The sequence below is a fragment of the Neomonachus schauinslandi genome, chromosome 12 (assembly GCF_002201575.2).
Source record: "Neomonachus schauinslandi chromosome 12, ASM220157v2, whole genome shotgun sequence".
NCBI classification, from domain to species: domain Eukaryota; kingdom Metazoa; phylum Chordata; class Mammalia; order Carnivora; family Phocidae; genus Neomonachus; species Neomonachus schauinslandi.
Genome location: NC_058414.1, coordinates 40,460,100 through 40,483,779, shown reverse-complemented (window position 1 = coordinate 40,483,779; position 23,680 = coordinate 40,460,100). Strand labels below are relative to the sequence as shown.

At 38.6% G+C, this 23,680-nt stretch overlaps 3 protein-coding genes across 3 annotated transcripts in view; 1 reads left to right on the top strand and 2 right to left on the bottom strand.

Annotated features, from left to right (window-relative positions):
- UMAD1 (UBAP1-MVB12-associated (UMA) domain containing 1) overlaps positions 1-12,016 on the bottom strand; it is a 215,784-nt gene extending 203,768 nt beyond the window's left edge. The window contains exon 1 of the mRNA XM_044919998.1: positions 11,917-12,016. The gene's annotated coding sequence lies outside the window, so the exon portion shown is untranslated. The remainder of the gene's footprint in view (positions 1-11,916) is intronic.
- A 103-nt stretch (positions 12,017-12,119) lies between these two features.
- RPA3 (replication protein A3) lies at positions 12,120-15,804 on the top strand. Its single transcript, XM_021689728.1, has 4 exons — positions 12,120-12,413; positions 13,742-13,816; positions 14,680-14,788; positions 15,344-15,804. Exons 1-4 carry the CDS (start codon positions 12,315-12,317, stop codon positions 15,418-15,420), a joined length of 360 nt encoding a protein of 119 aa, XP_021545403.1. The 5' UTR covers positions 12,120-12,314; the 3' UTR covers positions 15,421-15,804.
- Positions 15,805-19,846: 4,042 nt separating this feature from the next.
- Positions 19,847-23,680, bottom strand: part of MIOS (meiosis regulator for oocyte development) — a 56,361-nt gene continuing 52,527 nt past the window's right edge. Inside the window, exon 12 of the transcript XR_006541066.1 lies at positions 19,847-19,864. The gene's annotated coding sequence lies outside the window, so the exon portion shown is untranslated. The remainder of the gene's footprint in view (positions 19,865-23,680) is intronic.

The window sequence follows — 23,680 nt, the reverse complement described above, 5'->3', positions numbered from 1 at the left end:
ATCAAGATAAAAGGCTTCTGCACAGGGAAGGAAACAATCAACAAAACTAAAAGGCAGCCTATGGAATGGGAGAATATATGTGCAAAAGACATATGTGATAAAGGGTTGGTATCCAAAATCTACAAAGAACTTAACAAACTCAACTCCCAAAAAACAAATAATCTAGTTAAGAAATAGGCAGAAAACATGAATAGACACTTTTCCAAAAAGACATCCAGATGGCTAAAAGACTCATGAAAAGATGCTCAACATCACTCAGCATCAGGGAAATACAAATCAAAACCACAATGAGATACCATCTCATACCTGTCAGGATGGCTAAAATTAACAACACAAGAAACAAGAGGTGTTGGCGAGGGTGTGGAGAAAGGGGAATCCTCTTGCACTGCTGGTAGGAATGCCAACTGCAGCCATTCTGGAAAACAGTATGGAGGTTCCTCAAAAAAATAGAACTACCCTATGATCCAGCAATTGCACTACTAGGTATTTACCCAAAGAATACAAAAATACTGATTCAAAGGGGTACATGCACCCTGATGTTCATAGCAATAGCCAAACTATGGAAAGGGCCCAAATGTCCATTGACTGATGACTGGATAAAGAAGATGTGGTGTATATATATATATATATATATATTTATATATATGTGTGTGTATATATGTATACACAATCGAATATTACTCAGCCATCAAAAAGAATGAAATCTTGCCATTTGCAATGATGTGGATGGAGTTAGTGTGTATTACACTAAGAGAAATAAGTCAGTCCGAGAAAGACAAATACCATATGATCTCACTTATATGGGGAATTTAAGAAACAAAACAGATGAACATATGGGAGGAAGGGGAAAAAAAGGAGAAAGGGAAACAAACCATAAGAGACTCTTAACTATAGAGAACAAACTGAGGGTTGATGGAGGGAGGTGGGTGGGGGATGGGCTAGATGGGCGATGGGTATCATCATGGGTAGGTTGATGCTCATTATAACAAGGATGGCACTTGTTATGGTGAGCACTGGGTGTTGTATGTAAGTGACGAACCACTGAATTCTACTCCTGAAACCAATATTGCATTGTATGTTAACTAACTAGAATTGATATAAAAATATGAAAAAAAAAAAAAAAAGGAAGGTAAAACCTTCCATCATGTTAAACCAGGGTTTCTCAAGCTCTTCACTCTTAACATGTGGGGCCAGATAATTCCTCATTGTAACCTGCTCCGCTACAGATGGGTGTGATCACCTAATATGTGATGCATTCCAGTCAGCAGACATCTTAATTTCAAGAGGTTTTATTTTTTTTAAATTCCTTCTTTTTAATGGAGTAACACATGAAAACTATAGATTTTTTTTTTCTAAAAAAAGATACTAAATAGTGTGGGGAGATATAGAAATTTAGAAGATAAAGCTGCTGCCTTTTGAGAGCTTGCAAATAAATTCCACTTATAATTTACATCATTTGGATCTCCTTCGTTGACCAAGAATGTAATTTAGAGTCAAGTTTTAGTGTTACCCTGACTCATAAAGTAATGATACAATGCTATATTTTTATGTTTGAGAAAAGCCACAAGCATAATTCTACATAACTGCCGCCAAAAAACCATTTAAGGTTTTTCTTTTAATGATTTTTTTTAAAGTAAACTCTACCCCCCAACGTGGGGCTTGAATTCACAACCCCAAGGTCAAGAGTCACCAACTTGAGCCAGCCAGGTGCCCCAAAACCATTTAAGTTTTGCTTTAAATAGCACAGATTCCTACTAATACAATACTAATTTCTACCAACTGCATTCAACGTTGCTACTCTGAAATGAAAAAACATCCTGAAAAAGACTCCAGACAACTTTATCAAAAAGCTCCTCTTCACATAAAACAAGTATCTTGGGGCATATTTAAAAAATGCCCGGGGCACCTGGGTGGCTCAGTCATTAAGCGTCTGCCTTCCACTCAGGTCATGATCCCGGGGTCCTGAGATCAAGCCCCGCATCAGGCTCTCTGCTCGGCGAGAAGCCTGCTTCTCCCTCTCCCACTCCCCCTGCTTGTGTTCCCTCTCTAGCTGTCTCTCTCTCTGTCAAATAAATAAATAAAATCTCAATAAATAAATAAATAAATAAATAAATAAATAAATAAAGTCCTATGGGAGAAAGCTGTTGTAAGAGAGAATGGTGTAAGGTCACACCTCTTTACAACTGTCTACAGCACAGGGAAACCTGAAATGAACAACAACAAATAATAATAATAATAAAACATGCAGATCTTCAAATTGCTCTATCTGCTTACTTGAACACACAACAGGAGCCACCACATTCAGCTTCCAAAAGGAATCACTCCCCAAATTGCCTATAAAAGTATGTATCATATGACTTTCTTTTCTTTTTTTTAACTTACAAACAACAGATTTATATTTCATAATTCTGGAGGCTGGGTAGTTCATGATCAAGGTGGCAGCAGATTCACTGTCTGGTGAGAACTCGCTGCCTGGTGCATACAGGGCTGTCCTCTCCCTGCCCCCTTACAAAAAGGAAGGGGTCCTTTGACTTTCAAAGCAACCTACAAGTATTATCACAAGTCTGTACTTCCTCTCTAAATAAAAGCAAACTGCCATGGGGCGCCTGGCTGGCTCAGTCCATAGACATGTGACTCTTGATCTCAGGGTCATGAGGTCAAGCCCCATGATGGGCCTGGAGCCTACTAAAAAACTAAATAAATAAATAAACTGCTAAAATTCAGTCATTTGTTCAACTGCTCTCTTTTTAATTCATTCAGCCGAGATGTTGTGAAGGCCAAACACTGGCCAGGCATGGTGCTGGGCCCTAGAGAAACAAAACCAGACAAGGCACTTTCTCCAAATTCAACGAAGTACCTAGTCTTGTTGCTGCCTCTCTGTCTGCTTGTCTACTACCTCTCCCATGCTAGTGGGTACAAAGCCTGGTGCGGAGTCCTGTGTAAAACCAGCACTAGCACTGGCAAGTGGCTAACAAGTTGCTACGTCTAGTCAAGAAGTATTGCTATCTGTCTGAAGACGGTTCAGATGCCTGAGGAAACAAGAAAGCTGACTGTTTTACCTCCTTCCCAATTTGTCATCAAAACGCACGTAAAGAAACATAAGACAAAAACTGGCAATAGCTCTGTCAACCATATGTCAAAGTCTGACTCCAATTTCCATAAATTGCACAAAGGGGACTGACCAACAAGTACAACTGACCCAGGGTTCATTACTATGCTCTCTGCCACATTTTATATCTTCTGAAATTCCATCCAATGAATGCCCACTTTAAACCAACTTATATTTGTTTTTGATTGATTGTGTGAAAGGATGAAGAGTATTTGTGGTAATGTCTTAAATATAAATATGCCTTTTTTTAATGTATGCCCAAGCCAACAAAAGAATAAAGAAATCCTATACAAGCCATAAAGGACAGGAATCAACAAATCCACAGGAGTATATGCAAGTACTAAAGCTAATGTTTTCCCTGTGACCATTGCTGAGTTCTAATGGCTAAAAGCCTGGGCTTTAATGATCCATGCTCCACAGGGACAAGGATAAAGTCTGGGGCTCAAACACCTAGGGAAGTAGGAAACACAAATCTTCTGTGAAGAAACACACCCTCAAACAAATCACCAAAAACTTCCAAGAAACATGAATTCATAATCAAAAATTACAATACAAATGAAGAAACAAGTCACAGCAAAGAAAAGTCAACAGAATTTAAAAAAACCCTATAGAATGAGACCCATAAAGACTGTGGGTATCAAAACTAGATTATAAACAAATTTATTTTATATTCTGTAATATTTGAAAAAATAAAGGGAAACCTGAAACTATGACAAAAGAATATCAATAACAATTACTAAGATTTGTAAAAAGAACCAATCAAGACTTCTAGAAACAAATAAATAAAAAATAGTATTGAAATTAGAGCAAATGAGTCACAACTGCATAAAGAATTAGTAAACTGGACGATATGAAAGAAATTATCCAGAATTCAACACAAAGAACCAAAACCAATGAATTACAAAACAGAGGTCAACAGCACATGAGAACATCCTTCTTACTTTTAATTGGAGTTCCAGAAGGAGTTATATTATAGGAGAGAGGCAGTGTTCAAAGGGATGATGGTTGAAAATGTCCCGGTGTCAATGAACAAGAATTATCAGATTCACAAAGCACAACGTATCAGCCAGCAAACTAAATGAGAGAAAAACACATCAGGATACATTACACAGGAAAACTGCAAGATCCAAGACAAACTGAGGATCAAGCAGATAAAAAGACATAACAGCTTACAACATAATCACAGTTTCAACAAAAATAGAGTAAAATAATACCAAAGTAGTTTCGAAAGAAAGTAACTGTCCGTTTAGCACTCTATTCCACAAAGAGGTAAAACTATCTTTTGAGACCAAGGATGAAATAAACATATTCAGAAAAACATGTATCAATGGAGTTTATTACCAAAGATTCTCTCTTAAAAAAAACTCAAAAAGAGGGAAAAAAGTACCAGAAAAAAAGGTTGACATGTAAAAATAAATTATAAGAAAATGATAAATATGTGAATAATTCCAAGCAAATAGTAACTGCATAAAGCAATAATAATGCCAAATTTGTGGAGTTACAAGAAATCAAGATAGAACTAAAACTCTAGACAGCTAAAAATAGGAGGGGCACCTGGGTGGCTCAGGTCCCTTAAAAGCGTCCAACTCTTGATTTCGGCTCAGATCATCGTGATCTCCGGGTCCTGAAGTTGAGCTCCAAGAGGGGTTCCATGCTCAGCACGGAGGCTGCTTGGGTTTCTCTCTCCATCTCCCTCTGCCCCTCCCCCCACCCCCGCTCTTGTCCTCTCTCTAAAAATAAATAAATAAATGTTTTTTTAAAAATTGGGGAAAAGGTGGGGGCGCATGGGTGGCTCAGTTGGTTAAGCATCTGCCTCTGGCTTAGGTCACGATCCTGGGGACCTGGGATCAAGCCCCACGTCCAGCTCTCTGCTCAGTGGAAGCCTGCTTCTCCCTCTCCCTGCCACTTCCCCTGCTTGTACTCTCTCTCTTTGTCAAATAAATAAATAAAATCTTAAAAAAAAATGGGAAAAAGGTAAATAGAGATATAGGTTCTTGTCTTGACACAGCGTAAAGTAACTTTAGACTTTAAGACACATATTAAAATACACACAAAAATTGTAAAAACAACACACAACATTTAAACTAATACAAAGGAATAAAATGGAATTAAGGAAAAAAATTAAAAAATCAATTCAAAAGAAGGCAAGGAAGGAGAAAAAAAACAGACAACAAAAAAAGCAGAACAAAATGACTATAGAAACAAATCCAAAAATATCAGCAGCCACAACCAATGTAAATGGACAAAAGGAAAACTAAACCTCCAGCTATATGCACTGTTTACAAGGGACGCGCCTAAAACAGGAGGACACAGAAAAGTTGAAAGTTATCAGGCCAACACAGACCCAAATATAAGCACCACACAGTATGAATATCAAATAAGGTTTATTGGAGAAAATATAACAAACAGAGAAGTGGCAACGCACTCTGCCAAACACCAGTGTCCCGTAGAGAGGAATCCAGCCCCACACCTTTGGGCACTCCTGTCGCAATGAGCGCCTCCTGGTTAAGGCAGTGCCTTGTGAAGAAGGGAACCCCTGGAGCCCACAGGCTGCTATCAGCCTGTTCTGCCCTAAAGCTGAGACCTGCCAAGTCAGCTCTCTGATAAGGCCACCAGAGAGAGTGAGAAAGGAATGAGCATCCACGCCCCTGTGTCTTGTCTCCCCTCGGTGAAGCACAGGATAGAAAAAAGATACAACAAACAAATTCTAACCAAAAGCCATGTCTACAGCAGTAGCTGACAAAATTCACATCAAGCTGAAAAGCATGATTTGAGATACTCACTACTTCATGTCATCATTTTACTTCACAATTCTTATCTTGTATATATTGAGTAACAAATCTTTAAAAATAGGGGCACCTGGGAGGCTCAGTCATTAAGCATCTGCCTTTGGCTCAGGTCATGATCCCAGGGTCCTGGGATCGAGCCCCACATCGGGCTCCCTGCTCGGCGGGAAGCCTGCTTCTCCCTCTCCCACTCCCCCTGCTTGTGTTCCCTCTCTCGCTGTGTCTCTGTCTGTCAAATAAATAAATAAAATTTAAAAAAAATCTTTAAAAATACATAGCACGAGTCATTAGAATCAAGGAGAAACTGCCAATGCTACCATCTGTAAGATACCTGACACAATTATCTCAATTACTGAAACATTAACCAGACGAAAGGTAGACGAAATAGTTGAATACTGCAAGTAACAAGCTTGATCCAACAACTGGAAAATACAATTTTTTTTCCGAAGCACACATGAAACATTTACAAAACATATCCTTGATAAGCCTTAAAGCAAATCTCACATACGTTCAAAGAATTAGTATCAGACAGAACACACCATCTGATTATAATGCAATTATGTTAGAAATTAATAACACAATAAAATTTAATAAATAAAACCTCTACAGTTGGAAACAAAAGCAACCCATGAGTCAAAAAAGAAATATGTTGGAAACTAGAAAATATTTAGAACTTGATGACGACCATCTACTTACAAAAACTTGTGGGATATGCCTAAAGCAGTAAGTACAGACCCAGAGTGTTTTACACATGAATTCCGTCAATGAACAGATAATTCCAGCTTCACACAAAACCCTGGAGAATAGAGGAAACTCCGCAACTCATTTCATGAGACCAGTATATTCCTAATAATACCAGAATCTGACAAGGACTATATAAGAAAGAAAAATTACAAGCTAATCTCACTCACGAACATGGATGCAAAAATCCTAAACAAAACAACAGCAAGCCAAATCCAGGAATACATAATAAAAGATGATATAACCAATTTGTGTTTCTTCCAGGAATGCAAGTGTGGGTCAACACTAGAAAATATATTCATTTCAATCATATCAATTATGGCAAAAACATGCCTTTGATCAAATATCCATAACCACTCAATTAAAACTCTTATCAAAGTAGGAACAGTAGGGAAAGTCTTTAACCTAATAAGCAGGATTTCAAGTTGTGAGGGACTTCCAGGAAGCCTCCTTAAAGGGAAATGAGTCCCTTTTGCTGTCCACTTCTCAGATGCCTGGAATGGAGACCAGATGGCCAGTGCTCAGCCCCTATCCTATGTGGTCACCTTAAGGATGGAGCCAGATACTGAGAAGCAAAGAAGAGAAAGACAGAAGGAACCTGGGTCCCTGATGTCTTAGAGACACTACACAGCTGCATGCCAAGTTGCATGCCTCTGGACTTCTTTAACATGTGAAACTAACACTGTGTATTTAAGATACTTTTACTTAAGCAGTCAAATGCCATCTTAACTGAAACACTATTGCTATTCAAATGGTACTAGAAGTTCTAAACCGGGCAAAAGACAAAATAATAATAATAATGATAATGATAATAATAAATATGTAAGAATGGTTAAGAAACAAATCTATAATTATTCACATATGACTAGAAAACCTAAAAGAATCCTATAGAAAATGACTAGAAATAAGTTTAGCAGGATGGTCAGAAAAAAGGTCAAAGGCACTTCTGTGTACCAGTAACAATCAGTTAAAAATCTTTAACTTAAAAAAGATACCATTTATACTAGCAACAACAACAAGGTAGCTAGGAATAAACCTAATCTAAAAGTCAAAACTTTTGACTTTTGTATAGAAAATTATGAAACTTTTCGGAAGGATGTTAATAAGAGAAAATAGGTCAAGAAGAGTAAGTGTAGCTGTTCAGACGTTACTGCTGAAATCAATCCAAAGGTTCAATGCAGTTGTGATCAAGTCTCAACAAGGTTTTTCATGGAACCCGTCAAGCTAAATTTATAGACCGTCACAAAGGGGCAAGAATAACAAAGTCATTCCTGAGGAACACAGCAAGAGAGAAAAACTTGCTCCCCAGACATCAAAAATTATCATAAGGCCACAGTACCGGAGAGTGGTCCTTGTGCAGGGACAGACAAATAGACCAATGGAACAGACCTGGAGCCCAGGAACAGACTCACACATATACGAAAACCTACGTAATGAGGACAGTTGCTTGTAAATGGTGATGCAGTCAATAAATGAAGCTGGGACAACTAAAATGAAAACAAAACAAAAGAAATTGGATACCTACCTGACAACATGCATATAAACTAAATTCTAAATGATGGAGTATTTTTAAATATGAAAGGCAAAACTATTATTTTAAATATATAATGTTTTTAAGAGCTTGTTTTAAGAAAAGATTCTTTTTTTTAAATTAAAAAAATTTTTTTATTAACATATAATGTATTATTTGTTTCAGGGATACAGGTCTGTGATTCATCAGTCCTACAAAATTCACAGTGCTCACCATAGCACATACCCTCCCCAATGTCCATCACCCAGCCACCCCAGCCGTCCCACCCCTGTCCACTTCAGCAACCCTCAGTTTGTTTCCTGAGATTAAGAGTCTCTTACGGTATGTCTCCCTCTCTGGTTTCGTCTTGTTTCATTTTTCCCTCCCTTCCCCCATGATCCTGTCTTGTTTCTCAAAATCCTCATATCAGTGAGATCGTATGATAATTATATTTCTCTGCTTGACTTATTTCACTTAGCATAATACCCTCTAGTTCCATCCACGTCGTTGCAAACGGCAAGATTTCATTTTTTGATGGCTGCATAATATTCCATTGTATATCTATACCACATCTTCTTTATCCATTCATCTGTTGATGGACATCTTGGCTCTTTCCATAGTTTGGCTATTGTGGACATTGCTGTTATAAACATTGGGGTGCATGTGCCCCTTCGGATCACTACATTTGTATCTTTGGGGAAAATACCCAGTAGTGCAATTGCTGGGTCATAGGGTAGCTCTATTTTCAACTTTTTGAGGAAGCTCCATACTGTTTTCCAGAGTGGCTGCACCAGCTTGCATTCCCACCAACAGTGTAGAAGGTTCCCCTTAAGAAAAGATTCTTATGGGGCGCCTGGGTGGCTCAGTTGGTTAAGCGACTGCCTTCAGCTCAGGTCATGATCCCAGGGTCCTGGGATCGAGTCCCGCATCGGGCTCCCTGCTCTGCGGGGAGCCTGCTTCTCCCTCTCCCACTCCCCCTGCTTGTGTTCCCTCTCTCGCTGTGTCTCTCTCTGTCAAAAAAATAAAAAAAATCTTTAAAAAAAAAAAAAAAAAAAAAGAAAAGATTCTTATGGGAGATTTTTTAAGTGACCTTTTCAACTATATTACACAAAAGGGAAAAACATTTTAAACATATTAAAAGAGCTCCTTCCAATGAAAGAAAGGAAAAAAGACAGAAAAAACAAAACAAAACAAAAAATGACAAACACAACCGGGCAATAAATATTTGAAAAGTTGTTCTATCTTTCAGTAATCAGGGAAAGCAAATTAGGACAACATGAAACCATTTTACATCCATCAGATTAGGGATAAAAAAAACTTTAATAAGTTGCCAAAAATGTGGATCAACTGAAATTCTCCTATACCTCTGAAAAGAAGTAGTACAACTACTTCGAGTACAGTACTGTTGACCTTTGAACAACGTGGGAGTTGGGGTGTGCACCATGCCCACCTCCCATGGTCGAAAATCCAAATATAATTCTTTACTCCCCCCAAAACTTAACTACTAATAATCTACTATTAACAGGAAGTCTTACCAGAAGCCATAAACAATCAATTGACCCATATTTTGTATGTTATACATACTATATACTGTATTCGTACAATATATAAGCCAGAAAAAAGACAATATGAAGAAAGTCATGAGAAAATACATTTACAGTACTGTACTATATTTTTTTTAAAAATCTGCATAGAAGTGGACCCATGCAGTCCAAACCTGTTGTTCAAAGGTCAACTGTATTGGTTTCACTAGTAAAGCAGAAGATGCACACCCTATGTTCCAGCAATTCTACTGATATACCTTTGCACAAGCGTGCCAACTAACAGGTACAAGAACATTCACAGCAGCCCTGTATGCAATAGAAAAGAACTGTAAACAGTCAAAATGTCAGTCAATAACACAGCAAAACAGCTGAGTGAAAAGAATGAACTCCACCCACGGATGCCAACATGGATTAATTTCAAAAACAAGCAAAAGAAACAAGTCAGAGGATATATATATGGTATGATTCCATTTATATAAAGGTCAAAAACTAGCAAAATTAAACATACCATTTAAGAATACCTACATGTGTGGTAAAACTATATAGAAAAGCTTAGAGTGCTTAACAAAAATTTCAAGATAGTGTTTATTTGTGGCTCCTCCAGCGAGGAGGATTTAACTGAGGAAGTACAAACTACTAACTGGCTAAATTCCATTTCTTAAACTGAATGTGAGGCCCACGTGAGTTCATTTAATTTCTCTGGAAATGATACATATTAGCTATATATACTTTTCTCTGTTGATTATGTATTACATAATACATTTTAAATGACTCAAAAAATATCCAAAAAGCTGTTTTAAATTATCTTGTTCGTTTTTTTTTAAAGGCCACTGGTATGTAAAAGTGGTCTTTTAAGTATAAAATAATGATATTAGCATCTGATACGTTAAGGGTTGCTGTTAAAGGTATTCATGCGCCCTACCCTTGATAATGCACACCAACTTGTTTTCCAAAGCAACCCTGAAGTGCAAAAGACGTCAAGGCTTTGCGCAAAAATACAGACTTTATTGACTTGCACCAGTACAACCATTCTTGTATACAACAAACGACATGCACCCTGCATCTGCTAATGAAATTCCTTTAAATTTGTTTTCGTGACAACGAAATTAAAAGACAAATATATTCAGCTAAATAAACACTGAGGGAGGCAATCATTTAACTATGGTACCTCAGATTTCTATCTTAAATTGCAGCCTGAAGTCTCATAAAGGATCTTCTTTGCTTAAGGCAACTAGGAGATAAAATTGGGAGACTCTGGCTAGTACCCGAATTTGAATAGTGACAACTCCGCGGCTTTAGGCAAATTCACGGATTCCGTTTCCAAATAAAAAGTTATTTTTCCAATTTCCGCAGCAGTTGGCAGGTATTTTTATGAGAGCTCATTCTATAATATCCCTGGCAAGGTAGTACCAATCCCAGCAGATAAAGTCCCCAAATCAACAACCACATGAGCCAGCGACTTTTTTCAAGAATCCACCCCCCCCTCCCCAATCTCCTTGAAACAGGTGATCTTCTATGCCTCCGTTGTCGTGGGGTGTGGGGAGCAATAGGGGAAAGTTACCAGGAAGTTAAGACGAGTCCGTGAATCACATGGGTAAAACTTTGCTGGCATCTTACAAAACATTCGTGTCATCTAACCCCTTCGTTTTTTGATAGGGAAAGTATGTCTCAGGGAGAAGCGCACCTGCTCAGCACCTAACAGCTATTTAAATTCGTCTGCTCACCTAGCTCAGTGATCCTCCCCGTCCTCCCCTCCCCATTCCCAAAAGCTTCAATTCGTTGCTAACACGGAGGAGGTGAAAAAATTCTCATATCCTTAGTGTGGCCAGGTTGTGAGGGCTAGAAAGGGTCGTAGATAATCAGTTCAACCCTACTTCTAACAGGTGTCAAACAGAATGGTAAGTGACGCAGCTTGAGCGGTTAAATCACCGACCCTCTGCCACCGAGCAGCAGGAGCCTGGCAAAGGTAATGAAAGATCACTGGCGATCCCACTTCCCATCTCCAGGAGGGTGGGTGTCAAAAACACCCGATCCCTCCACTGCAGCAAGAATCCCGCGCTTCCCACGCGGAACCGGGAAGCGGGGAGGTGGGGAAACTTGAACAGCTGGTGAGCAGCACCGAAAACGCGGCAGGGCAAGAACCGAGTCCCGCCTCTTTCTTCCGCATCCGTCGATGGGGAGAAAGGGAAACAGTAAGATTGAGGCGCCTCCCGCGAGAAGAGGTACCTGAGGCTAGCGCCGCAGTCCCTCGCCGCTACCGCACAGCAGCCCAACACCCTGCTTCCGGGATCAAGTCGGGCGGGGAGGCCCAAGATCGCGGGAGGCAGCCGCCTGCCCGCCCCACCCAAGCCCCGCCTCCACTTCCCACTCTGCGGAGGACACGGGCAACTTCCGCGACGCCGCGCGTCACTAAGCAGCCGATCCCCACTTCCGGAAGCAGTCCTCCCTGCGCTGTCCATTTCGGGGACTGCGCGATTTCGATCGCGATTTCCGCGCGTTTTATTGGTGGAGTGAGAGAGCTGGTCTCCGCTGATTGGTGCCGGCATCTTCTGCCCCATAGACGCCGCGGGGCGCAGAATTTCAGTAGTCGGTTTCCTGCCGGCCGCAGGTCTCGCACCGCAACCATGGTGGATGTCATGGAGTTGCCCAGGTCGCGCGTCAATGCCAGCATGCTAGCTCAGTTCATCGACCGGCCGGTCTGCTTCGTAGGGAGGCTGGAAAAGGTGCGCGCCGTCGCTGCCCTGGACTCCCTGCTTTGTAGCCGGCGAGGCGGGGGGGGGGGGGGGGGGACCCCGTGACCGCCAGGGTGGCAGCCTCAGGGTGGTAAGGGAGGGTGGAGGAGGACAGGCCTTAGAGCATCACTGCGCTCCCAATTGCTTCGTTTTACACAAGGGGACGTTCTGCACACTTTTTAGCGGCTGCAGCCCCATTTTGGCGCCACTTTTATGGCGCGGAATCGTGACGTTTTCGAATGCGCTCCGTTCTAAATTCTAGCGTCCTCCACTCTGGCTCCTTTTTGTATTTACAAAAAGAAAATTATAGACCTGATTCACACATCTACCTCCTGATTTTTTAGTTTAGCCAGACTTGACAACTACTGTTTTTCTAGTTTCCTTCTCATGCAATTTTGGCTCTCAAACTTCGTATTCTCGTTAGAGTCACTTCGCCATAAACATTCTTCGATTGTCCCTTTCAGATCCTATAGCAGTCTGTGTTCTCATGCCAGTGTCAGAGTGCAGCATCTTCACTCTACTGATGAAAAGCAGGCTCAAAGTTTCGGAGTCAGTGAACCGGGAAAGCTGAGGGGAGAAAAAAACAAAAAAAACTATAAAGCCTTAGTAGTTCATTTCAGCCACACATCCTCTTCCTTAAATAGGTGTTATTTGACTTCGGGGTAGGGAAACTGGGTAGGAGTGGTGTATGGTTAACTGCTCAAGGCGACAGCAAATAGCAAAGCTGGCCTTCAAACCAGATCTGAGTGCACTCTTTACAGCTAACAGTAGTAGAACCCAAATCTTCTGACAACCAGTTCTCTTTACTTCATCATGCTTAATTTTTTTTTTTTAAGTAATCTCTACCCCCAAGTTAGGGCTCAAACTCACAACCCTGAGGTCAAGAGTGGCACGCGCCAGGACTGAGCCAACCAGGTGTCCCCATCAAGCTTAATTTTTAAAACATACCCTCTGGTGGAATACGTACTATTTAAATCATGAGTGCTAGTAGATCTCACTTTTAGACAGTATGGACCCCCTTTAATTTGTTGTTAGGGCAGGGTTGCCAGATTTAGCAAATGAAAATATAGGACATATTTGTACCAAAAAGTACTGTTTATCTGAAATTCACATTTAACTGTCATTTGACCAGATATGGTAACAAGATTATAATTTGAACAAAATTGTTCAAAAACAATTGCTTTGTGTGCATTGACTAAGTATGTTTGGGTCAATCTGCTCATCTTCAATCAAACTTACAGTATTTTTATTTTAATGAGATTTTAAAGTTTGTTTTGTTTATGTGGTTGTTTTTTTTTAATCTTGTGTTTCTTTTTTAGATTCATCCCACTGGAAAAATGTTTATTCTTTCAGATGGAGAAGGCAAAAATGGAACCATTGAGTTGATGGAGCCCGTATGTTTAAGTATTAATTCTGTGTCTCTTGTAATTAATTCATCTTGCTGATGTTTCTGATTCTTGGAGTGGATGTATAAAGGACCAGCTTACAAAACTTCCCTGCTCTAAAATTAAACTTTTGTCCCCATTCCCAAAAGCTTCAATTTTAGCTTGAGCGGTTAAATCACCGACCCTTACATTATATATCCCTTTACATTTCTACATTCTTTGGGCGCCATGATTTTGTAATACATCCCTTAACTGGGTAACAATTTCTATTCCTATGAAAGATCATAAAATCACATAAAAAAAAATCTTTTTTTTTTTTTAAAGATTTTATTTATTTATTTGACAGAGAGAGACACAGCGAGAGAAGGAACACAAGCAGAGGGAGTGGAAAAGGGAGAAGCAGGCTTCCCGCCGAGCAGGGAGCCCGATGCAGGGCTCGATCCCAGGACCCTGGGATCATGACCTGAGCCGAAGGCAGACGCTTAACGACTGAGCCACCCAGGCGCCCCCCCAAAAAAATCTTTTAAGTCACTTTTTTCTTTCCTCAAGAGTTTTACATTTTTAAAATTCTATTTTCTGTTTTTATTTACATGTACTTTTAGTTATCACTTGTTTTTATATTTTACATTTATTGTACTCAAAAAAATTTTCTTGGTTTTTTTTTTGAAGACAAATCCATGTGCTGTTTGGTTAATATATACAGAATATACTGCACAAGATGCAGAAAATAGAAGGCTCTTTTCAGTGGGTCCTTATAGAAATGCTGGACATTCTCATTATCTTTAAGTGATTTTGTCTTCCACTTAAACATTTTCCAAGTTATCAACTAGAAATATGACAACACCAAGTTGACAATTTGTTCTTTGTGTTAGCTTGATGAAGAAATCTCTGGAATCGTGGAAGTAGTTGGAAGAGTAACGGCCAAGGCAACCATTATGTGTGCATCATATGTCCAGTTTAAAGAAGATAACCATCCTTTTGGTAAATAAAACATTCTAGTATTAAGTAGTTTCATGTAATTAGGAGGAAAATGATTTTCTTCTTCTTAACTTGAGATGTCTTGGTCTTGAGTCTCAGTCCTGCCATCTTTCAATTTCTATAAAATTTTCTGATCCCAAAGGAAAATGGGAGAACATTTTGGCCCGCTTTTAAGTAATGCTTGTATATGTAGGAAACTCAGTAAAGATTAGTATTTGTGGGAAGAGAAACTTAAAACATATGGCAAACAAAAATATTAGTAGTTTTTTAAACTTATGCATCGAAAGCATCAAATAATGCATAACACCTAAAACCAAGCAAGAACCGCCTGTACAATGGATATCAAAATGAATAGTTGCCTATACCCCATGTCTTTTATTTTTTAGAGCCACAGGTAAATAGCTATGATGATCCCTGTTTTAGAAGACAGGTTGTGAAAATAAGTTGATCTCTAAAAGGGAAAGAAAAGAGAAAGAGGTGGAAATCTTTTAGATAATAAATGATGTTACATCTTTCCATTGTAGATTAAATGTTTGCTAAAATGTTTTTTTTTCCCAGATCTTGGACTATACAATGAAGCTGTGAAAATTACCCATGAGTTCCCTCAGTTTTTTCCTTTGGGGGTTGTGCAATGATTGATCTTGATGAACACACTGAAGACTGTCATAGGAAGCCCCTGATATTTGAGGGGGAGACTTCTGTGATTTTTCATATTTAATTTGTTCTCCTTTTAATTTCATTTACCTAACCTTATTAGATACTGCAATATCCCACTTTTGATGGAACCTGTCTGTATACTGAAAGTTAAGTGCTTATAAAGAACACTTCTGTATATGGTCAGATCAGAAGCAAGAACAAAGCAGTTGCCTTGAGTTTAGTTTTCTGTTTTATTAATAAAGGCTGAAATGGGACATACTGTTGATCATTTCATTCTTGTTCTTTTAGTCATGTATTCAAACTCAAACTTGGAATCTTCAGAGCTGTAAGGTCAGAACTTAGACCTACCAAATGAAATCCAGGGCCACATGTGTAAAGAATTTACTTGCTACCTCATAAGCTACATTATGTTAATTATTTCCTTGACACTCTGAAAAAAATGATTAAAAAAGCAAACAGAATCCTTTATCTTTTATAATTTGTGAGTACCTATATTAGAATTCTCCAGAGAATCAGAACCAAAAGAACCATATATAGCAGAACTATATGTAAGATTTTGTTACAGGAATTGGCTTATGTGGTTATGGAAGCCAAGGAGTCCCCAGGATCACTCATCTCTAAGCCAGAGAACCAGGAAAATCGGTGCGATAATACAGTTCGAGTCTCAAGGTCTGAGAATCAGGGGAGCTGATGTAACTTGTAGTCCAAGGTTGAAGACCTGAAGACTGGGAGGACACTGGTGTAAATCCCAGAGTCTGAAGGCCCAAGAACCAGGAGCTCCAATGTCTGACAACTGGAGGAGGTGGACCTCCCAGATCTGGAAGAGAGCAAATTCCTCCACCTTTTTGTTCTGTTTGGGCTTTCAACATATTGGATGATACCCACCTATTTGGTAGGGGCCTACTGATTCAGACATGAATCTCTTCTGGAAATTCCCTCACAGACACACCCAGAAATAATGTTTTACTGGATATCTGGGCTTCCCTTAGCTCAGTCAAGTTGACATATAAAATTAATCATCACAGGACCTCTTTCTCAGGATTTTGAAACCACATTTACTAATGCTAAATAAGGGATATCTAATCATTAGAACAGTTGATGAAATCATTTGATTTTTTTTCTTTTTTAAAGATTTCATTTATTTATTTGAGAGAGAGAGAATGAGAAAAAGAGCATGAGAGGGGTGAGGGGCAGAGGGAGAAGCAGACTCCCTGCTGAGCAGGGAGACTTGATCCCGGGACTCCATGATCATGACCTGAGCCGAAGGCAGTCGCTTAACCAACTGAGCCACCCAGGCACCCTTTTTTTCTTCCTTTTAACTGTCATTCTTAGTATGAAATTCCTGTACTTGTACTTCATACCACTAAGTAACGCTGGGGATGGGCAGGTAGGGATGTGACAAGTGTAGGGTAGAGAGTAAAGCAGAATAACTGGTGACTTAATGGCCAGTCGAGTTTTATGACTTAACTCATTCTCTTCAGTTAGGAAATAAACTAATTCTAAATCCATTTATATTAGAAATTATAACAAAAATATTTATTTTATGGACACCTGGCTGGTTCAGTTGATAGAGCATGTGACTCTTGATCTTGGGGTTGTAAGTTCAAGCCCCATGTTGGGTGTACAAAATTTGAAATAGATAATAACCTCAATTTCAACTTTTATCCCAAAACATTCTACAAATTACTTAAGGAACATTGCCATAGCCACTTACGGTAAAACATACAAAGTAAAGACCATTATAGTTGAGATTTAGGTTTAGGAGGAACATCAGCCAGTCTCAACAGTGTTGTCTTGAAGCCAGAGAAGGAGTCTGTCCTCAGTTGTGTTAACCTCTGACAATTCTGTGCTATTAAAATGTTAAAGGGGTCCTGCTTAAAACATTCCCTTGAACTACGATGTTTAATAAATTGGACCAAATGAACAGGATATCTTGCTTTCCATCAAGTGAATCCTTTCTACTAATTATTTATGGTGCCATATCTCCAGTTCCAACCTCACTTCTGAGCTGCTCAACGTCTGCACTTGGATATCCCACCAACACTTTAGCTTCAACGAGTGTAGCTTAAATGTGTGCAGCCCCCCATGTGTTCCCTGATTTGGTAATAATTTTATCAGGATATAATTCACATATATGATTCACCTATTTCAACTGTACAATTCAGTTGCTATTAGGTATATTCAGGGTTGTATACTATCATTATAATCAATTTTAGAACACATTCATCACCCCAAAGAAACCCTGTACCTTTTACCTATCATGGCCCAATCCCTCCACCACCACAATCACCCCCTAACCCCAAGAAACCGCTGATCTACCTTCTGTCTACAGATTTGCCTATTCTGGACATTTCAAAGAAATGGAATTATATGTGATCTTTTGTAACTGACTTCTTTCACTTAGCATGTTTTCAAGATTCATCTGTTTGTAACATATATCAGTGCTTCATCAACCGTTTTATGGCCAAATATTCCACTGTACGGATATACCACTTTTTATCCATTCATCATTTGGAAATTTGGGTGGTTTCCACCATTTGGATATAATGAATAATGTTATTATGAGCATTCGTGTGTTAAGTTTTTGTGTGTACATATTTTTTCTCTTGGATATATACCTGTAAGTGGAACTGCTGGACCAAATGGTAAATGTGCTTAAGTTTTTGAAGAACTGCCAAACGTTTCCTAAGTGGCTGTACCATTTTACATTCCTAGCAGCAGTGTTTAAGGATTCTAATTTCTCCACATCCTCACCAACACTTATAATCTGACTTTTTGATTCTGCCAGCCCACTGGGTGTGAAGTGGTATCTCATTGTGGTTCTGATTTGGTCTTTTTCCTCTAAAGCTACCATAAGCCACCCCATTGCCCAGAAAAGCTTGAGTATCTCCAGTCCTTTTCACCGCCACTGGCCCTGCAAGTTCAGACAGTTGTCCTCTCTCACTTGAACTATTACAACAGCCCTAACTGTAAATGGCCTTCCAGTTTCCCGGCTCTCTGGTCTTCCCAACCAATACAGCTGCATTTAACATCAGTTCTAACCATCATACTATAAAGTTCACAGAAAAGAGAAGGCTGGAAAGGGGAAAACTTCCTGGGAAGCTTACAGTTGGGAAACCTGGCCACTGCTACCTTAACGAAGTGATCAAGGTTAGTATGAGCAGTGATGACAGGCAGAGATCATGAGCCCTCTAATGTGGTAAGAAAGGTTCTTCGCCACTCTGGTATTTTTTCAAAAACCCTTAACACCAGCTAATCATGAGAAAATATCAGACCCAAATTGAAGGATATTCTACAAACTGTCTGATCAACCCTCAAAACTGTCAAGGTCATGAGAAACAAGAAAAGAGAAACTCACAGAGAAGACTAAGCCTGGATTGGCTCCTGGAACAGAAAAAGACAAAGGAAAAACTGGTGAAATCTGAATAAAGGCTGGAGTTTACAGTAATATACCAGGGTTGGTTTCTTAGTTTTGACAAATGTACCATGATAAGGAAAGAGAGCATAAAGGGAGACAAACTCTGGGGGAGGGGTTACACAAGAACTTTACTATCTCACAACTTTTCTGCAAATCTAAAATTCCCCCACAATAAAAAGTGCATTTAAAAAAAAAAAATGAACCTCCTCAGGTTCCCCAATAAAAAGTGCATTTCAAAAATAATGAACCTCCTCAGGTTCCCCACTGACTACATGAGGTAATTTCCAATTAGTAGTTGCCCTTCACAATCTGACTACATCTCACCTCAGACCAAATCTTTCTCCCCCTTGAAACTACCATCCATCCAGTACTGATCTGCTGTTACTGGAACACACTAGACCCTCTAAGATCTGGGTGCCATTGAACTTGCTCTTTGCTCTGACTGGAATGTCCAGAAAGAAAAACATTCTCTAAGCTTCCCTAACAGGCAAGCAGAGGTAAGTTACTTTACGTTATATTCCTTTCTTTATACCTCTTATCACACTTAACTTGCTCATAATCTTTTTAATTTTCAGATAAATTTATATAACATTACATTAATTATATTTATATAGTATAAATACATATTTTGTATGTACACACACACACACACACACACACAGAGTAGTCCCCCACTCTTATCCATGGGGACTATGTTCCAAGACCTCCAGTGAAAATGCCTCACATAGTACCAAACCCTAACTATACTGTTTTTTCCTATACATACATACACACATACCTATGAAAATGTTTAATTTATAAAGTAGGCTCTGTAAGGGTTTAACAACAATAACTAATAATAAATTAGAACAATTGTAACAATGTACCGTAATAAAAGTTACATGAATGTGGTCTCTTTCAAAATATCTTATTGTACTGTACTCACCCTTCTTGTGATGATGTGGTGAGATGAAATGAGGTGAATAACATAGGCACTGTGATAATAGCCTTCAGCTACTATTGACCTGAGGATATATCAAAAGGAGAATCATTTGCTTCTGGACTGAAAGTACAGAAAACGAAGTGGATAAGGGCGGGGGGGACTACTGCATATATATTTAAACACTTCAAGAATCAGAAAGTAAAGTTCCATTGTCTCTCCAAAGACACTGCTATGGATTGGTAGATAACTTTCCAGGACTCTGACTACATAAATGTCCACAGGACCTCAGTATACTGTTCTGCAACATGCATTTCTCCTTTAATATATCTTGGCAATTGACATATAGAACTATCTCATCCTTTTTAATGATTGCAAAATGTCCACTGTGCCAAGTGTTTATTTAACCAGTCCTCTAGTTAGTCTTCCCCACTAAGGAGAGGTTTATAGTGAAAAACCTGTAGCTAAAAAACCTGTCTTACTGGTATCTCTCAATGCCTAACATAGCGTATGAATAAATTAGTCCATCCAGCCTGGTTTGAGAAGTAACGAGGCCAAGGAGAGAGCTAACGAAGACCTAAATCCTAATAGGTGAGGTGACAAAGGACAGAAGACAAGAAGTTCAGAACATATTATAATAGATTCCACAGGACTTCAGTGCTAGGAACTGAACAGAATAAGAGGCAAGGATAAGGTCAGTTGGCAAGGAGGCAAAAAGTTCACTTCAATACAAATTTAAGTAGTTGACAGGCCCTTTTAGTGAAGATGTCAAGAAGGTATTTGGAAATGTAGGATCAGACAGAGATTTAAGAGACAACCTGCCTAAAATACTTAGAGTTTAAGAGATCTTCCCATCCCTCATCTGCGATTTCAAAATCTAAAATGGTTTGAAACACAGCTTTTCCCTAAATTTAGGACAAAAATCATTTGGCACCAAAACCAGTAAGAATTGTAGTAAGGCTCCTTGTAGTCTTTAACTCACTTACTGTAAATACAAGCTTCACTGCAGAAATATTAGTATGTTTGATTAGAGGGTGCTGTCCTCTGGGGAGGGTGTTACATAACATCAAATGGCAGATGCCTCCTATGACTTTTTCTAAAATCCAAAAATTCTGAATTCTGAAGCACATCTGGCCCCAAGAATTCCAGGTAAGGGACTGTTCCTAAATCAAAGGACAGCATACAAAGTGAGAAAACCACATAACTAATGACACAAGGGAACTGTTCACTTATGGAACAGCAGCATGAGAATGATTGAGTCAGGAGAAGGACCCCATACTGACGCTCAGTATGCACTCTAATATTTACTCCCTGAAAGAGTATCATGAAAGGCAAGGTAGAAACGTTTCAAAGAGTAATCAAGAATGTTCAAAGCTCAATGAACAAGTGAAGATAAGGATTAAGGATAAAATACTGAGGGGTCCCTGGGTGGCTCAGTCGATTGAGTGCCCCACTCTTGGTTTCTGCTGGGGTCCTGATCTCTGGGTCGTGGGGTCGAGCCCCACCTTCCACCCTCGGCACTCAGTGTGGAGTCTGCTTCCCCTCTCTCAATACCCTTCCCCCAGCTCCCATGTGAGCTCTCTCTCTCAAATAAATCTTTTTTTAAAGATAAAACACTGATATTACAAACATATATCACACTTATTTCTATAAAGATTTAGGATACAAAAATAAAAAGGGAAACATATCAAAAAAGGACATAACAACTACAAACGCACTCAACAGGAAATACTAGTAGGTGTTAAATTTAGCTCCAGGTGTTCAGGGAACCTAGGAAAAGGAAGGAACAATAGGCCATACAATTTTCATAGCCTTAAATTCTTTATGATAATCAGACTTTTCCCTAATATTAAGTTCTAAAAGGAATATCACACAGAATCTAATGTGAAGGATGACAAACTACAAAATGGCTTTCTTCGTAGTCATTTTACAGATATTCTCCAAATGATCTTTTTTCCCTTATCTGACAAAGGCAAAATTAAAACAACTCTAAAAGCATCTCTTCATAGGGTGAGTTAAATGGTTTGAGTGATAAACTAGTATAATTACTAAATTCACAGAATTCTGAAGTTGTCTTTTAAGGTACTCCTTTAACCTGTATTAAAGATAGGTTAATATAAATTATAAATATTAATTATAAATATTATAATTATATAATTATTAATTATAAAATTATAAATATTAATATAAAGATACATATAAATAATGTCCCTACCCTCTGAAATTTCAATCTGTAGCAGCTTAGCATAATCTCTAAAGGTGTCTGGCTTAGAGCTGTTTAATATTTAACTGGCCTAAGGATTCAAAGAAATCCATGATTATGAACAACCAAATTCTGTACGTTCTATTTGGTGAAACTACAATTTGGTTTCCTCCCTTATATAATTCACGTGGAATTTGATTCTGATCTGTTGCTGAAAGAAAATTAATAACCTGATACCACAGGTTATCCTTAAGAAGATGATGCTAAATCCAGAGTAATAATAAAGCATATGTTTTAAGTTACTTTTTAATTGTGATGTTGGTTTGAGGTAAGCCACTTACGTTCTTTATGACCCCATTTGACCTAGAGCATAGGATCTGAGATGGCTAATTAAGACCAGAGGTGTACGCTATGAACAATTTATAGTGTAATACATTCATTTTGACTGCCAAGATTAAATTTGTCATTAGCATGCCATTGTTTCTTCTTTACATAACATAAAAGGCTAGAAGCAGAGCACTATGTTCTGTAGCATTTCCTCATTTTTTTTTTTTTTTTTTTTAAAGATCTGGACTGAAATATAGTGGCTTTCACATATGAAAAAAATTTTTCAACATGATTATATCTGTAGGTGGGGAGTTCAAGAACAACAATCTCTGTGGATTTCATACGATGCATTATTTAAGATGCAAAGTTGAGAAAATTTGAGACAGTTCTCAGTGAGTGCCATAAGTTGAAAGAAAGGAAAATATATGAGCAGTAAGTGTAACAGTTTTGGCAAGACCACACATGACATTGTGACTTAATTAGCCTCTGTTTTAAAGAGACTATTCATTTTTCACAGGAGTTTGAAATACTACCCAGGAAAATAAGCCAATTATTTTGGCGAAGAATCTCTCACCATAAAATGTTATGATAACGTATCTGTTCATGTCTTCTGCCAGTAGTTTATTTAATAATAATAGGTTTAAATGAATGGTTTCATTGAAAGATCTTGGTATCTTGTCACTCTAAATCTTGAAAGATAACAGCAAGGAGAAATTCTTCTATTGAATAATTACTGATTTAAATGCTAGGCCCTTTAATATTTTTAGCTTAGATATTTATTTAAGAACTAAATATTATTTATGCCTTAATATTTGCTTTCATTAACTCAACTCCACTTAATACATAATGACCATTTAAAGTCAAATTGTATCAAATAAATTTAGCATAACCATAAGAAAATCAAAATCAGTGTCACATTTCACTTAAACATCTTAATATTTTTCTGTAGCTTTTGAGAAGCTCTAAGTATTGGGCAGACATTGGGCTTGATGAGAGAATACATCTTTAAGAGATAAGTTATTCTTTAAAAGTGATCAGGGTCCCACTGAGTCAGTTATTTCTTTCATATGGCTCAGAAATGTTATGCCCTAGTTAGTTATGTATTTGACCTTTTATGAGAGGCAGACAGTGGACCAGGGGCCGCCTCATTTTGGAATCTCCTCAGAAATGACTAAATGTTTTCCAGATGAACATACTGTGGACCAAGGGAGGAGCTAGGCATTAGAAATCATTGCTTCCAAACCAGGGGAATTTGTAGACTTCTTTTTCTTTTGGAACCTGGTGACCTAAAGGAATTGACCCACTGAGCAATTTCCTTCACTCTCAGCAGTATGATTAAGTCACGAAAACAACTCAGGATGAGATACGCTA